General features: G+C 39.1%; 1 protein-coding gene across 2 annotated transcripts in view; it reads left to right on the top strand.

Moving 5' to 3' along the window:
• Nucleotides 1-16,000, top strand: part of LY96 (lymphocyte antigen 96) — a 382,527-nt gene that overhangs the window by 328,293 nt on the left and 38,234 nt on the right. Inside the window, exons 4-5 of one of the 2 annotated variants that reach the window (XM_044067218.1) lie at nt 432-484; nt 3,592-3,795. In XM_044067218.1, the coding sequence (XP_043923153.1) occupies nt 432-484; nt 3,592-3,693 (155 nt within the window). In that variant the 3' untranslated portion in view covers nt 3,694-3,795. Of the gene's footprint in view, nt 1-431; nt 485-3,591; nt 3,796-16,000 lie in introns of those variants that run through there. The other variant, XM_044067219.1, reaches the window with a different exon arrangement.

Here is a 16,000-nt window from a genome sequence, read left to right as displayed (position 1 = left end):
TGCAACAATATTTCCTTATCAGATGCACTTTGGCAGGCCAAAGGTACCGTCTTTTGAAAAAAAAATATCTGTTGTGTGTCACCCCTCCACACACTCTCTCTCTCTCTGTATATATATATATATATATATATATATATATATATATATATATATATATATTTTTTTTTTCCCTGAGTGCTGTATATATATGCTGCTCATGACATCATAGACATATTGTGTATAAAGAGCTATTTTTTTTAAATTAAATCCACATTTCTTTTTCATTCATGTGAAATAAATGTTTATTTTTGGTGTGGATGTAATTAGCCTATGATACAACAACTAATAATCTAGAAAAAGGGGAAGGAATTTTCTATTTTAAAGTGTCAGAATAGCCAAATATACTGTTTAGTGACATTGAAATAAGTAAATAAATGAACTTCTGTTTTTAGAGTCAGTCACGTGTAAACTTCCTGTCACGTCAAGACTCCAAGAATTTGACAAGGTAAGCTTTTTCTGTATGAAGGATTTCCTGCTGCAAATTTCTGATCACATATGTCGTGCATTTATTTAGTTATATGTTAAATTTTTTTTATTTTTGTTGACCCAGTTATTTTCAGGTGAACCCCCTGATGATATTGATACTGATTACTAAACATATGGCCAGGTCACTGGATGGCGGTAAAATTAAGAACCGCTGTGCTGATCCACTAGCAGGAAAGGTGGAACACAGAGCAAATTATTGTCCACCTATAATTTTAATTAATGAGCTTTTGGAGTAGCAGGGTCCCTCCATCAGTAATAAATAATTAAAGACGGATTCCTGTTAGTCTGAAAGCTGGAGTAACTGTAAAACTAGTTTTGGCCCAGTAAATTGTATCACATTGTCGCTGTGCTGCAGTGTTGCCATAATACTTAGGAAATTCCCTTACTCTTTTCTTCAGTAAGTGCCATGGCGCCTTTTCCATCCTCCTGAGAAACCAACAATTCAGGCAGAAGGAACCATGGTTTGATGTTTCATCTCAGTAATGTATTAACTATTTAAAAACAAGCATGTAAGATACTTTGCTGAAGAAAAAGGAAGGCTCCCCTGCTCTGAATGAATTAAAACCAATACTCCTTCATTCTGTATTTGTTGCCTTAGCTGTTTCAGGTATATACTTTGTAAATAGTTCTTTAAAAGAAGGCTTTGCAGCCTGAGAGTAGAAAATGCTAGATCATTTAATAGCTGGAAGGCAGTACTATGCATTGCCAAAGGCAGTGGTACACATGTAAGCCATCAGAGGGGTTCAGGTTGTTTGGAGCACATCAACAAAATTATGTGAATAGTGTGTGTGTGTGTGTGTGTGTGTGTGTGTGTGTGTGTGTGTGTGTGCGCGCATGTGTAATAGGGCAGCATTTGGACACACCATAAATAGCAGCATTTATTCTGGTGGCTCCTTTATTTGTTCATAACATGTAAAGTTCCTATGGCAGTGTCCTTTCATACAGGTGGGTGCACTGATCTGCTTTAAAGCTATAGGCATGTCTCGTTGCTGAGTGCTGATGCTAAAGCTGTGATGGTGTGTGGCTTTTGACATATTCAAGTCAATCATGTGCATCCTTGGGATGGAAGATGAGGGCAACGACTTTATTCAGGGTTTCTGGAACTACTGAATATATTAATTTCTGGAGAATGAGTAATCTGGGTACTCAGTCATTGTTTTCAGTTTGAAGTTACTTGTCAGGACATTCTCAAAATATGGATTAAAGCAACAATCCTTCAGATGCTCTCATGGTTCTAAAACAAGGCCCTGTCCTAGAGCTTCTCTATTTTACCCATTGTAGGTCTTTCACAACTGCATGACACTGGTATAATTGCTATAGCCATTAAGTCTTTGTTAGAAGTGACTTTTAATTACCCTTTTGACTAGATGCACAAACATGTGAGGATGCTTTATGGACTGTCAATATACTTTACTTTTGAGAACAGCCAGAGAAATACAAAAGACATGTTAGCGACTGCGCTTCTGCATGACTGTCCTGTCCTCATGGAACTGCTGAATACTGATTCTGCAAAGCCTGCAGAAGGAACATGGTTTGCAATAAGCTCTTGTGGATGTGTTTTTGATTGTCCAGTTAATGTTCTAGGATGGCATTATCTGGTTTGTCACAGCCAGTGTTCACATCCTGGTATCATTCATATTTTTGTGCATATGGAGAGGTGTGCTGGTATAAGTGACATATGTATTTCATCATCCCTTTTTGTTAAATAGAATCTGCAATTCATCTGCTTGTAGCAATGTCAAGGTCTACCCCAAATGTCAGGGACAGAGCATGTAGTCTCAGCTAACAATCTGAACCAATTGACCCCCATCTCTGCATTATTTTATTCTTATGTTTGCTTCATGAATCTTCTTCTTCTTCTTCTTCTTTCGGCTTATCCCTGTTAGGGGTCGCCACAGCTGAACACCTGTCCGCTCATGATTGGCAGTGGAGTTTTACGGTGTTGAGTTGCCAGCCCGGTGTCCAACCTTCCACAGAAGGCACACACACGCACACACACCTAGGGCCAATTTAGAGTGTCCAATCCACCTACAGCATGTCTTTGGGATGTGGGAGGAAACTGGAGCAGACGGAAGAAACCCACGCGACTGCAGGGAGGACATGCAGACTCCGCACAGAAGGTACCCCAGCTGAGGATCGAACCAGAGAACCTATTGCTGTGAGGCGGCAATGCTGCAAGAGCATAATTTATTATTTTAAATGATATAAGCCACTTGTCAAAAATGATTTTCAGAAATACCCAGGGAAAAATTTTAGTGCTTCAAAATAACTCCTGGGTGGTTGGTTGTTCTTTATAACATAATTAATTTAATTTTTTTATTTTTTAAGTTAGTATTTTGTTTATAACCAAAATTAGGTTTCTTATCCAGTACCTTCTTTATTTCAGGAAAATCCATTAATATGGGCCAGTACTTATGTATTATTTGCTTAACTGCTTGTGTGTACCCATCACTATACCATTGTTTTGTTTATAAAGCTGTCTCTGAAATAAAAATACATTATTCGTCAAGACCAAGTGTAACAACTCACAGATATTTTCTATGTGTGCAAGTATATTCAGAAAACTCAAGTAGGTAGTCTTTAATTTACTGCATCCCAATATAATTGGGTATGACAGTAAAGAATGAGTCAACGTCTATCATGACAAAGTAACGTTTGCTTAAGTTCTTTTCTTTTGACCAATTAGATAGTTGATACAGATAATCAGGTTTATTCCTTTTGATAATACCTGTACTAGTGAGATCCTTTTCTAATTGTGTATCTAAATATGTAGAGATCGGCTCTGTGGCCCATCCTCTAGCAGAGACAATAGGTCTCATAGGTGGAGTTATAAGGGATTTGCGGATCTTCAGGATACCATATAGAATAGGTATTTTAGGAGATTCACATATGAGATAATTCAATAATTCCAAAGTTGTCTGATCATTTAAATTCATTTCTCTTGAATAATGTTCTATTTTCTTAGTGATGTTATGTATATCGCATCTATTTATTTGTGTGTATTGATGATTTATCTTTTGGATTTATCGTTGCACCTATACCATCTGTTTCTTTTTTTCTTTTAAGATTTTTATGGTTGGTTCAACGAACATGAACAGACTTGGATTATTACCTTCAAAAAAGCAATACGCCTCCTCATTCTTTAATGACTGCTGCAGACCTGATTAATGCATCAGCCAACTCATTGCTTGTAGAGTTGGATGCTGACAACATACAACCTGAAATTAACTTTTTTAATCCAAGCTCAACTGAGGTGGGCTACCAGTCACACTTCTGACCTTAGATACCAGATGACTACAGGCTTTTGAGCTTATTTTTTTTTTTTGCTTGATTATACTATTTACTGCACTTTTTATTGTGTTCTGATTATTTAATACTGTATTTTAATACTGCAGACTAAACTGCACTGTTTGTAATGCATAAAAACTCAGAAGAGGACAGAGTGGAGCAGATTTAGGACAATCAGATTGTAATGGTATCTGAAAGAGAAAATTCTTCAGTCACCCTAAAGAGAAAGACTGACCAAATGCACTCTGAGATTAAAGATAAACACTTTCCTGTTGTAATACATAGATAGAAATACATGAAAGCTGCAGGAAATAGAATATGTTTTAACCACACATTCATGGGAAATAACTTGTATTCAAACTGATGAAAATGAAATGAAAGAAAAATGGAAGAACAGCAACAAAAGTATGAACAAATGGCACAGAAAATGTCTGAACTTGAAGATAGGTCACAAAGAGACTGTTTGAGGTTTGCAGAAGTACAAGAAACAATTGAAGAGAAAAACTGTAAAGACATTATAAGAAAATGACATAGCACATAGGATGGAATTTCTACTGCTGATGTTAAAATGGAAAGAGCACACAGAGTAAATATTCATAATTTGAGACTGAGAAGGCAGCCAAGAACCATATTGACCTAACTGCAAACATGACAGCTAACAGAAAACATTTTGCATATTTTATAGAAAAAAGGAGCGATCTTAAAATCTGGAGATTGAAGAGTTTATGTTGATAATGACTTTTCACTACAAACACAAACATACAGAAATTCTTTTCTTTCTTTCTTAAGATTTTACAGAGAAATTAAACTTCATGAAGTTATTGTATCCTGTATTACTTCAAGTCTTATACCCTCTTGGGTTAAAAATCTACAAAAATCTTCAAGAGACACAAGATAAATTGACAAAAAAGAAAAAAAAAAGGAAATGGAAATAGGTGATTAAAGTGCAAGTAACCAATCGACAAATGCTGAAAGGCAAACTACAGGCACAGCACAGGTATTTCTTATCAATCCCTTTTCATAGGTTCATAGGTTCATATGTTGGTACTAGGCTATCAGCCCTAGGGCCTATACTAGCCTAGCCATAATAATTCCCTGGCTATTTCTTCCCACAATATTTACTTTCCTGGATCCCTGTCTAACAGGGCGACTGACATGATCCCCGGGGTGAATTTCCTTTCTCCCATCCAATCGTCAAGGTTCCTTTTGAAGAGGGCCAAAGAGGCACTCTGCTTGACATGTATGGGTAGTCTATTCCAGTGTCTGGGGAGTCTCTGGGTCAGGAACCTATCGCTCTAGCATGTTTTGTTTATTGTGATGACAAGGTTTAGATCCCTGGAGCATGTGGCTCTGAGGGATTGGGATTTCTTTAAGTGTTGCATGTCCAACAGCTCTGGGTTTGACATGGCCTTGCATGTTAAGCAGAGATCACCTCAGAATAGACAATATGTGACAGAGTATAGCTGGAGTTTTTTAAGGCAGTCAGCATAGGGCATCTGCTTTAGGCCTGTGATACTTTTAGTGAGGTATTTCTGCGGCCTTTCCAGTTGTTGCAGATGTCTTGAGAGGTACATACCAAATGGGGCGTTGTATTCTATAATGGGTCTAATGAGTGATGAGTACAGTGGGACAATGACCTCCTTTTTTCTGGATGAAAATCCCTTAGTGATGAGGTGTGCCACATAGAAGGATCTCCTGACTGTTGTGGCAATGTGGTTATCAAAGATGAGACCACTGTCCACCTGTGTCCCTAAGTCTCTTATCACACTTTCAGTGTTTAGTGTACTGCCACCTATGTGGTAATTCACGGGTACATGTTTTTTCCCAAAGGGGATAACTATACATTTCTTGGCATTGAGCTTGAGCCCATGGCTCTGGCACCAAGCATCTGTTTCTGTAAGGCCCTTTTGTAGAGTATCCACATCATTTGTGGATTCAATAATGGCTCCCAGTTTGCAGTCATCTGTGAACTTTGTTAGCCAGAGTCCCTTAGTGTTGGCTGTACTTCAAAGAAGTAGATGCCAAACAAGAGCGGTCCCAGGACTGAACCCTGAGGTACTCCACTTGTCACTTGTCTGGATCTGGATTTAGAGTTGGCTACTTTTATGTTGTGGGTTCTGTCAGTAAGCCAGTTGGCAACCCATCGAGTGATGTAGGGATTAATGCCCAGCTTAGAAAGTCTATCTATGATTCCAGAGTGGGGGTGGTGTCAAAGGCTTTGGCAAGGTCCAGATAGGCTGCGTGGACTGCCTTACCCTTGTCCACAGCTCTGGAGACTGATTCAAAGAAGTTTTCCTAAAGGAGATGAAAGAGCTTTCAAAAAGTAAGAGATTATTTAAAAAGGTGGAATCATTCAGGGAGGACAGTATTTGTACAAGATATATGCTTTTATGGACAAGGATGTTTGATGTAAGTAAATTGTGAGTTGTAATCTAAATAATACTTTAAGACCATTTTAAGTCCCAGAAAGAAAATAACTAGGTGATTTATATGAATGTAAAACTATAAGCATTACATTTCGCATTTTACTTAAAAATAAACATTTATATCTACCTGCAGGTTATATTATATTATATGTGATCAGGTGAAAGTGCTGTCTGTTTTCAAACTGCAAACTGTGCTATTTTGTTTCTAATAAAGGTTCTATGACTCTAGCTGAAAGGAAAAACAAAATAAATGAATGGTGAATGAGAAATATATTATATGTTGGAAACAAGTAGGCAATAATATTTAAATGTAACTGTGGTATTGTGTGCACCATGTGCATGAATGAATAAAACATTAAAGAGACTGAAATAATGTAGATAGTACTTCATTAAGGTCTACATTCACTGGCAAAGATTAACAACTTCAGAAGTAAATTATTTAAACTGCTAGCTTCTGACAAGTGAGACAAATGGATGCATATGAATTATGTATCTATATATCTATATCTATCTATCTATATATAGATAGAATACAAAGAGAGGTAGAGCTAGAGTGGCAAGGATGTTTGATACAACTAACATGTAAGTTGTACATTGAATATATTTTAAAATGATGTGAAATCAGTAAGCACTAGAGCAGAAATAACTATTAGGTATTGCATGCAGTTTTTTACCTGTTATCAAGGTTGCAGACTCGGCGGTTTTCAGACTGCAGACTGAGCTGTTCTGATTCTATTGCTTTTAGAAAGCTGTTTATCTTTTTGCTTTAGTCAGAGGTGGGATTTAGAGCAGTGAACCTTACTTATCAATAAACTACAGTTTATTACAAGATTGAGCCAATTTGTTTACATAGTTAATGCATAATAGCTTTTGAAAATAGCTACAACATTTGAGATATCTAATGAAGTTAAAGGGGAAATGTTAAAATGTGCAGAACTGTAGGAATGAATAAGATGCAGGAATGAGTACAATTTTAAATTGACAAATATACTAAATGAAAGAGGGTATATCTTAATGCTTGACTGTCTAGAACTACAAGAATAGAGGGACAGCTTTGGAAATATGATATTTAAAATGACAGCTGCATGCAAGTGGAACAAATTGATCAGTTCATAGGCTCACAGGTAAAGTAGTAGGCAATCGGTCTACAGACCATTTCAAGCTTAGCCAAAAATTCAAAATTTCCCTTTAGCCACAGAAAGGACAAGACAAGATAATCCAGGATAGAATATGAGTCTGCCCATCCGATTATCAAGGCTTACCTTGAAGGTGACAAAGGGTGCTATTCTGACTGACATGTGTCTTATTTATCTGCTAATGAATGTTTAGTTCTTTAATTGAGTATTTGATGTACTATTAGTTCTGCAAAGGAACAGGAGATCAAATAGGGTTGGCTCTTTCAAGGCACAAAAGGTTAGGCATAGATCTCCATCTATAAGAGACAGAGTACAGAGAGAGGGCTGCCAGTCTGTCCTGATAACTAAGATTTTTTAGGCCACTGATAGTTTTAGTTATGAATCTCTGAGATCTCTCAAATTGTCTGATATGTTTAGATAAATATATACTAAACGGTACATTATATTCAATAATGGGTCTGCTAAGAAGAGGAATTAAGACTTCTTTGGATCCAGTGAAGATGCCTTTGGAAATCAAATGGGCCAGATAAATGACATTCTGAACTACTGTGGAGAGGCTTTCTGAACTACTGCGGAGACATGATGGTCAAATGATACAGAGTTATCAACAAGAGTACCCATATCCCTTATAACAGTATCTGATTGAAGGGGTTCATAGGTTCATAGGTAGGTACTAGGCTATCGGCCCTAGGGCCTATACAAGCCCAGCCAAAAAGGTACCCTGGCTTTTGCCACCCAAGAAAATTATTTTCCTGTGCCCCTGTCGAGCAGAGCCACAGAAGTGATCCCCGGGGTTAATTTCCTATTTCCCATCCAATCATCAAGATTTTCCTTGAAGTGTGCTAATGAGGAGCTTTATTTGATATAGATAGGTAGTTTATTCTGGAGTATGGGAAGTCTCTGGGATGGAATCTATCCCTCCAGCATGTTCTGTTTATTGTGGTGACAAGTTTTAGGTCCCTAGAGTGTGCAGCTCAGAGGGATTGGGATTTCTTTAAGTGGAGCATGTCCAACAGCTCTGGGTTTAACATAGCTTTGTATGTTAGGCAGAGATCACCTCTGAGTAGGCAATATGCGACGGAGTAAAGCTGGAGTTTTATGAGACGGTCTGCGCAGGGCAAATATTTGAGGCCGGTAATCCTCTTTGTGAGGTATTTATGCAACCTTTCCAGTTGTTGTACATGTCTTGTGCAGTACATACCAAAAGGGGCATTCTATTCTATAATGGGTCTAATGAGTGATGAGTAGAGGGGAACAATGACCTCTTTTTTTCTGGATGAGAAACCTTTTGTGATGAGGTGTGCCACGTAGAAGGATTTCCTGACTACTGTGGCAATGTGATTATCAAAGGCGAGACTACTGTCCATCTGTGTCCCAAGGTCTCTTATCCCACTTTTGCTGTTAAGTATACTACTGCCTATGTTGTAGTTCATGGGTACAGAGTTTTTACCAAAGGGGATGACAATGCACTTTTTGGCATTGAGCTTGAGGCCATGGCTTTGACACCAAGCATCTGTCTCAGTGAGGCCCTTTTGTAGGATGTCCAAATCGTTAGGAGTTTTGATTATGGCTCCTAGTTTGCAGTCATCTGTGAACTTCGTTAGCCAAAGACTTTCTGTGTTAGCCTGTACTTCAGAGAAGTAGATACCAAACAGGAGAGGACCCAGGACTGAACCCTGTGGTACTCCACTTGTCACTGGTCTGAAGTCAGATTTGGAGTCTGCTACTTTCACAGTGTGAGTTCTGTCAGTGAGCCAGTTGGCAACCCATCTTGTGACATAGGGATTTATACCTAGTTTAGTGAGTTTATCTGTAATTCCAGAGTGGGGGATGGTGTAGAAAGCCTTGGCAAGATCTAGATAGGCTGTGTGAACCGCCTTACCCTTGTCTACGGCTTTGGTGACTGCTTCAAAGAAGTCTATCAGGTTTAGGAGACATGATCTGCCTTTTGCAAACCCGAACTGGGTGGGGTCCAGAGTTTGGAGATTACCAATGTCTTTGTTTATAAATTCCATGATGATACGTTCCATGGCCTTGCAGACCACGCTTGCTAGGCTAATGGGGTGGTAGTTCCTGGGGTCCGTGGTGGCTCCCCTTCTGTGGAGTGGTATAACCATCGCTGTATGCCATTCAGCGGGCACAAAGCCTGAGGTGAGGCTATGATTGAACATGGTACTTAGGTGGGGTGCCAGTTCGTTCTGTAGTTCATGTAGAACGCAGCCTGGGATTTTGTCTGCTCCCATGGATGCTGGGTTCTTGGCTTTGGAGAGTGTGGTCTTTACCTGTGCAGCCATGATTACAGGAACTTTGCATTCTTCCGGTATAGAGATGGGCTCTTTAGGGGGTGAGAAGGGGGTAAAGTTAGCACAGAACCTATCTGCCAGGATGTTGGCAATATCAGTTGGGTCTATATATTAGTGCCATTGTGCTGTAACTCAGAGCAGATCTGAATTTTGCCATTGAGATTCTTGACATAGCTATAGAATGCTTTGTGGTTGTCTTTAGAATCAGTGGTGATTTTGTTTTTGTAACTAGCTAGGAGGATTTTATCAGGGATTGCAGCTTCTTACTGAGGCTGACCAGGGAGCTCCTCCACTCATGGGATTTTACTCTCTTTTGCAACAGTTTCTTTCTTCTGTTCTACAGTTTATTTATGGCAGGGGACCACCAGATTTGCTTCTTTTTTTTGGAGGATAGCGTCTTGGTTCTATTTGGGATAGCACGATCCATGCACTCGTGTAAGTGCTTATAAAGTGCAATTGTGTAGGATTCAGTAGTCATAACTGTATTGTCCATCTGCATGGGTGTCATGAAGTTCACCACTTCTGTCTTAAGAAGCATGAAGCTGGCTTTGGAGAAATGTTTTACCCTGGTTTCCTTAATGGGGGGTGGGGGCAGGATGTGGATATCTAGGGTGATTAGCTTATGGTTGGATCGGACCAATGAGACGTTGACTTCAGGTTTGGAACACCGGTCACTCATGTTGGTAATGACTAGATCTAGAATATTGTTGCCCCTGGTGGGGGTGTGGATAAGTCGATCCAGGGCATTGGAGTTCATGAATTCCAATAAGCATTGAGTGAAGGAGTTGGTACATGAGGAATTTTCCCAGTTAATGGTAGGGTAGTTGAAATCGCCCATTATTAGGGTGTTTGGTTGAACCCTAATATTTTCCAGTACATCAAGATTAGAGGAGTGGGAATCCTGGGACATGGTGGGGGATCTGTAGCAAGCTACAATTTGGATTTCAGTTTTGCCCAGTTAGTTGCACTTGGTTAACCTCGGATGCATTATGCTGAGCAACTAGCCTGGAGGTGTGGCTATCCTTAATGAATATGGACACACCTCCGCCTTTAGTGTTCCGGTCCAGGTTACATGGCCGAAAATTGTGGTATGAGTTATAGCCTGGTAGTGCAGGGGTGCTCTCTGGAGCCTTAAACCAGGTCTCAGTCACTATACAGATATCGATGTTCTCCATTTTAAGGAGTGCCTCGAGTGAGTGCATTTTGAGATTTAGACTTCTAGCATTGAGTAGCATCACCCTTAGTTTTTGCTTGCCTGTTTCTGTTACGGTGGTGAATTTGTCATTTGAACCTTGCTTAAAAAAGGCACTATAGGGCGGCAAGAATTTTAGCCAGTATCTGGAATCCCAGGGGTGACAGTTGCAGGCCATCTCTGGCAAAGCATTGTGGTCTGTCGACCATGTCATCCCAGGCAGACAGATACTGGATCCCTTCAGAATGACACCAGAAACTTAGCCAATTGTTGAAGTCAATCATTTTGTCCTAGTACTGCGGTATCATTCCGGGTGATGGCAGAATGCTACTCAGGGCTAGGGTCATACCTGCCTGGGCTACAAGATTGGAGATCTCTTCCATGTCTCTTTTCATGTAGTCCAGGGAGGTACGTCTCTGGTTCACACCAACATGGACAATGACAGTCATATTTGTACTTGTTGTGGAGTGACCTGAGTGCATGGGTTATGTGGTGGATCCTGGCACCCGACAGGTAGCTGATAGTAACCTTCTTCTTGTTTAGCCTGGTGAGTGGGACATCAGTGTGCCTGACTATAGAGTCATCTATGACTAGTGTGTTAGGTACATTGTTTTGCCTTATTGGCTGTGGTTGAGTGGCACATTGAGTCCGCGGGCTATGTGTCATTTGGGTTGTGTTGGGTGGAGGTTGCTTGCATTTCTGCTTTGGAGGTCTCTGTTGCTTGAGCAGATTATTATTGAGAGCCTCCACGAATGTTTTTGTGTTTCTATGTGTAGATTTTGGTGGTGTAGATTTAGTGAGACTATGTGATGAGTGTGGTGTGGTGCAAGTGTTTACCCTCTCCTCTTGACTGTCACATTCAGTCTTGGTTGGAGAGAGACCTTTACCTCCAGTTTAGCTAGATAAGTGCATCTCTCACAGGTTGTAGTGTTGGGTGGTAGGAGGAGAGGGTTGTCTGTGTACATAAGACAATTTCTACCTTGCCCCAAGATGCCCATATTCATCAGATAGACATGAGAGAACTCTGGGAGCTGACTCTTGGACATGTCTGAATAAAAAACTATTTTCCTCTAGATAAGTGAGGAAAGTGAGTACAGGAGCTGTTTTTCTCTAAGCAAGTGAGGAAAGTAAGTACCAAAACTGTTTTCCTCTAGGTAATGAGGAAGGTTGAGTGCTGTAGTAATTAGTAGCTTATTTACTGCTTAGAAGTTCTGAACAAGTGCTGATCACGAATAATCAAATTCAAGTGCTAAAACTAAGAATCTGTATCTGGACTAAACTAGTTACAGGAAAGGGGGGAAACAAGTGCAAATGCTGGCTTTTAAATCGGAAAGTTGAGAGAGATGGCAACACTACCCAAACAGCCAATAACTACAATTTCTGGGTTAGAACCACTCCTTATGTGGTAGATAGGTTACCTAGTGCTTACTACTCCCACTGATAAGCTAGAAGGCTTCCCTCCAACACAGAAAGCTTGGGGGGCTCAGAAGCTTACATGCAGTCCTGGATACAGCAAATCTGAATCTGGACTACACTAGTTACGGGAAAGCTAGGAAACAGGCTTAGATTATTTTTATACAGAAAAGTAGCTAAAACAGCAGTAAAAACAATTCAAATGCAGTGCAAGCTAGCACACTTGGGTATGTAGCAATGTTAGACTAAACAGTTTAAAAAATGCAATTAAATTAAACATGACTAAAAACAAGTGCAGAAGGAGTCTATTAGGTAGAATGAGGTAAAGAGATGGGACTGGGGGAGTGTCCCAGATCAAATCTACAGTGGGGGTGGGCAACTGCAAAAGCCTCCAAATTTAAACAAGACAGGAATAGGGAGGGTTGATAGGGGAAGACCAACACTTTCAGCAGAGATCTGAAAAACTATACAGTGAAGCAAAAATAACAGTGCACAACTCTGAAGTCAGCCAGCAATGATATAAAATTAGTCAAGCAACAATTACCAGTACACAACTCTGAAGTGCCAGAAAAATATACTTAGCTCTGTATATCTCTGGATAGTTTGAAGAGCACTCTGTCAAGACACATGAAGGCTCCAGCAATGATATGCAGGCTGTTACTAAGAGGGTCTAATTGTATGCAAATAATCCTTGAGATAGTCAGATAACACACAGGATGTAAAACCAGTTTTACCAACTTAAGACACAGAGAAATAGGGGGAGGTGGGGAAAAACACCTTCAGCAGAGATCTGAGAAACTATACACTGAAGCAAAAATAACACTGCACAACTCTGAAGTCAGCCAGCAATGATATAAAATTAGTCAAGCAACAATTAACAGTACACAACTCTGAAGTGCCAGAAAAATATACTTAGCTCTGTATATCTCCAGATAGTTTGATAGGGTGCATCTCCTGTACTGTATGTGAAAGTGTTTTGTTTAGCAAAATAAACTCTATTACATTTGTTACATGATTGCATTTTTTTACATTTAATTTTAGACCATTGTCTTTGCAGCAATTGTTAAAGGGAGTTTAAGCTGTGTTAGAACAATTGTGAGTCAGTTCAAGACTGAATAATAACATCCAATTTACATTGCTCTGCAAACTTAGTTAACCATAGGCCAGAAGTGGTGGCCTGAGGGCCTGCAAATATATGCCAAACAAGAGAGGACCCAAAACTGAGCCCTTGTGGTACACCACTTGTAACTGCTTAGTGGTCAGAAGTGGCACCTGCTATTCTAATCACATGTTTTCTTTCAGACAACTAGTCAGGTATCCATCACACGATATAATGATTTATATTCAGATTTACAAGTCTATCAATAATACTTGCATGGGGAATAGTGTCAAAAGCCATGGTCAGGTCTAGATATGTTGTATGCACTGCAAAACCACTATCCATTGCTTCAGTTACTTTTTCATAGAAAGTAATGCGATTAAAGAGACAGGACCTTCCTTGATAAAGCCCAATTGATGAATGTCCAGGAATATGACATTTTCAATGTCCAGATTAATAAAGTCTGAGATAATGAGCTCCATAACTCTGTATATAAGGCTAGTGAGACTAATGGGTTTATAGTTACTAGGGTCTGTGGTTGGGCCACCCTTGTGTAATGACATTACAGTAGCTAATTTCCAGGCTTTAGAAATGTAACCAGTAGAAAGGCTTAGATTGGAGAGTTTAAGTAGGGGTTCAGAAAGGCCATATTTGGCACTGATAATCAGTAACGTGTATGTTCTCAAGGCCCATGGATTAAGTTTTTTTAAAGGGCTGAGATAACTTGTTGCATAGTAATTAAAGGGGCTGGCTGGGACTGCGGAACCTGTGGGATAGCTATAACTGTGGATGGAGTAAAATTTGCTCTAAATTTGTTAGCTAGGATATTAAGTATTTAGTATGGATCAGAGAGTGTCATATTATTGTAGATTAGCTCCAATCTTAAATCTCCTAGATTGTGTTGCATATTTGGGAGACATACATATATCTGCCTAATGTTTCTTGTTGTTTTTGTTCAATGTTGAGAATTGCTTATCCAGTCTCTTCTCCCAATCCTTTCTGACCTCCTCTGATTGATTCTTATAGTTATCATGCAATATTTTATATGCTGTACTAATTATTCCTTTTAACAGCAACCTCTGTTCTAGGTTCTACTAGGTTCTGGTCTTTCATTTAGGACACCCCTATTTCTTTCTCTTTACCTATACTCTGATATTAAACCTTGATAAGAAAGGCAATCTCTAACTGGCAGTCCAAATAAATTCTTGTTGTTTTCCCATTCTATTACCCTTCCCTCTCTAGTTATTTGTTCCCAATACCTTGGTTCCATTGCCAGTTTTCCCCAATAAATTCCAGCTCCTTCTTGCCTAGTGTCTGTATCCCTAATTGCATTCACACCTATCAGCAGAATCTCCTTTTTCCATTCCCATGTTGGCTTAGTTCTTAGAATACTTTGTTACTTTAACAATAATCATACAGGATATTATATTAATATTCTCCTTAAAGATATACATCCAAAATCTGAGTCTTTCCTTGTTTATTGAGCCTGTTTCTGCATCATCCCTTTCCACTTTGAATTATAGATTTTGCTTGTAATATGTATAGGAGCCTCAACTGTGTAGCTCTGAAATACCCCTTAAAATCAGGTAATCCCAATCAACCTTGTTCTATTGGAAGAATCAGTTTATCCAACTTGACTCTTGCCATCTTTCTCTGTCAGATAAAATTCTTCAGCTCTTTATTAATTGCTACCCACATCTTCTCCTCTGGTTGATAAAAACATGCCTGACCTATATATAAAACCAAAGTGACTAAAACATTTTAACTGCTTGTATCTTACTGTTCATAGCCATAAAACAGAGCTTCCAGTTTCTTAGTTTTTGTATTGTCTTTTGTTTAGTCTCTTCCCACATATCCTTAGCTGCCACATAAGAATAATTTTATCCATGCCCGTAAGAATTTCATTTTATCATGTCCCCATAAATATGGATATAGCTGGACCAATTCTTGTGTGGGTACATAATTTACACATATTGCCTTTCTTTTAGCTTCATTAATTTTCTATCCTAAAAGATTTGACAAGGTCTCAAAATGTTCTACAACACTGAAATGTCATTGCCTGGTTTTGTCAGGTATAAAATAATATCATCTGCAAATAGAGCCAACTCTTCTTGACTGCCATACCAGTTATATCCTTGAATTTCTGAGTCCCTTATTTTCTTTTACAATAGTTCTAAATATAATGCAAATAACAAAGGGGAAAGATGACAACCCTGCCTGGTTCCTCTGCTCAAGCAGAAATTATCAGAGATGCACCTACCCACTTTAATTCTTGCCTCTGTTCCCTCATATATCCTCCTAATCAATCTTATAATTTTATCAGGGAATGTAAATGATTCCATTGCCCTGATCATAAAGTCCCACCTTACTCTGTCAAATGCTTTCTCTGCATTAAGGCCCACCAACAACAGTGGTATTTTCTTACATTCTGCTTCCCTAAGAGTCATCACAGTTCTGTTAATGTTGTCAAATGTTTTCCTTCCTCCACAAAACTACCTTGATCCATATCTATCAACTTTAGCATCACTTTTGCCATTATTTTAGCCATTATAATCATGAACACTTTATAATCATAGTTTAGTATTGAAATGGGCCTGTGTGAAGTTGGATCTGATGGA

The sequence above is a fragment of the Protopterus annectens genome, chromosome 3.part1 (genome assembly GCF_019279795.1).
Source record: "Protopterus annectens isolate FY-2018-M chromosome 3.part1, PAN1.0, whole genome shotgun sequence".
Lineage (NCBI taxonomy): Eukaryota > Metazoa > Chordata > Ceratodontiformes > Protopteridae > Protopterus > Protopterus annectens.
This window is presented reverse-complemented; position numbering and strand designations above follow the sequence as displayed.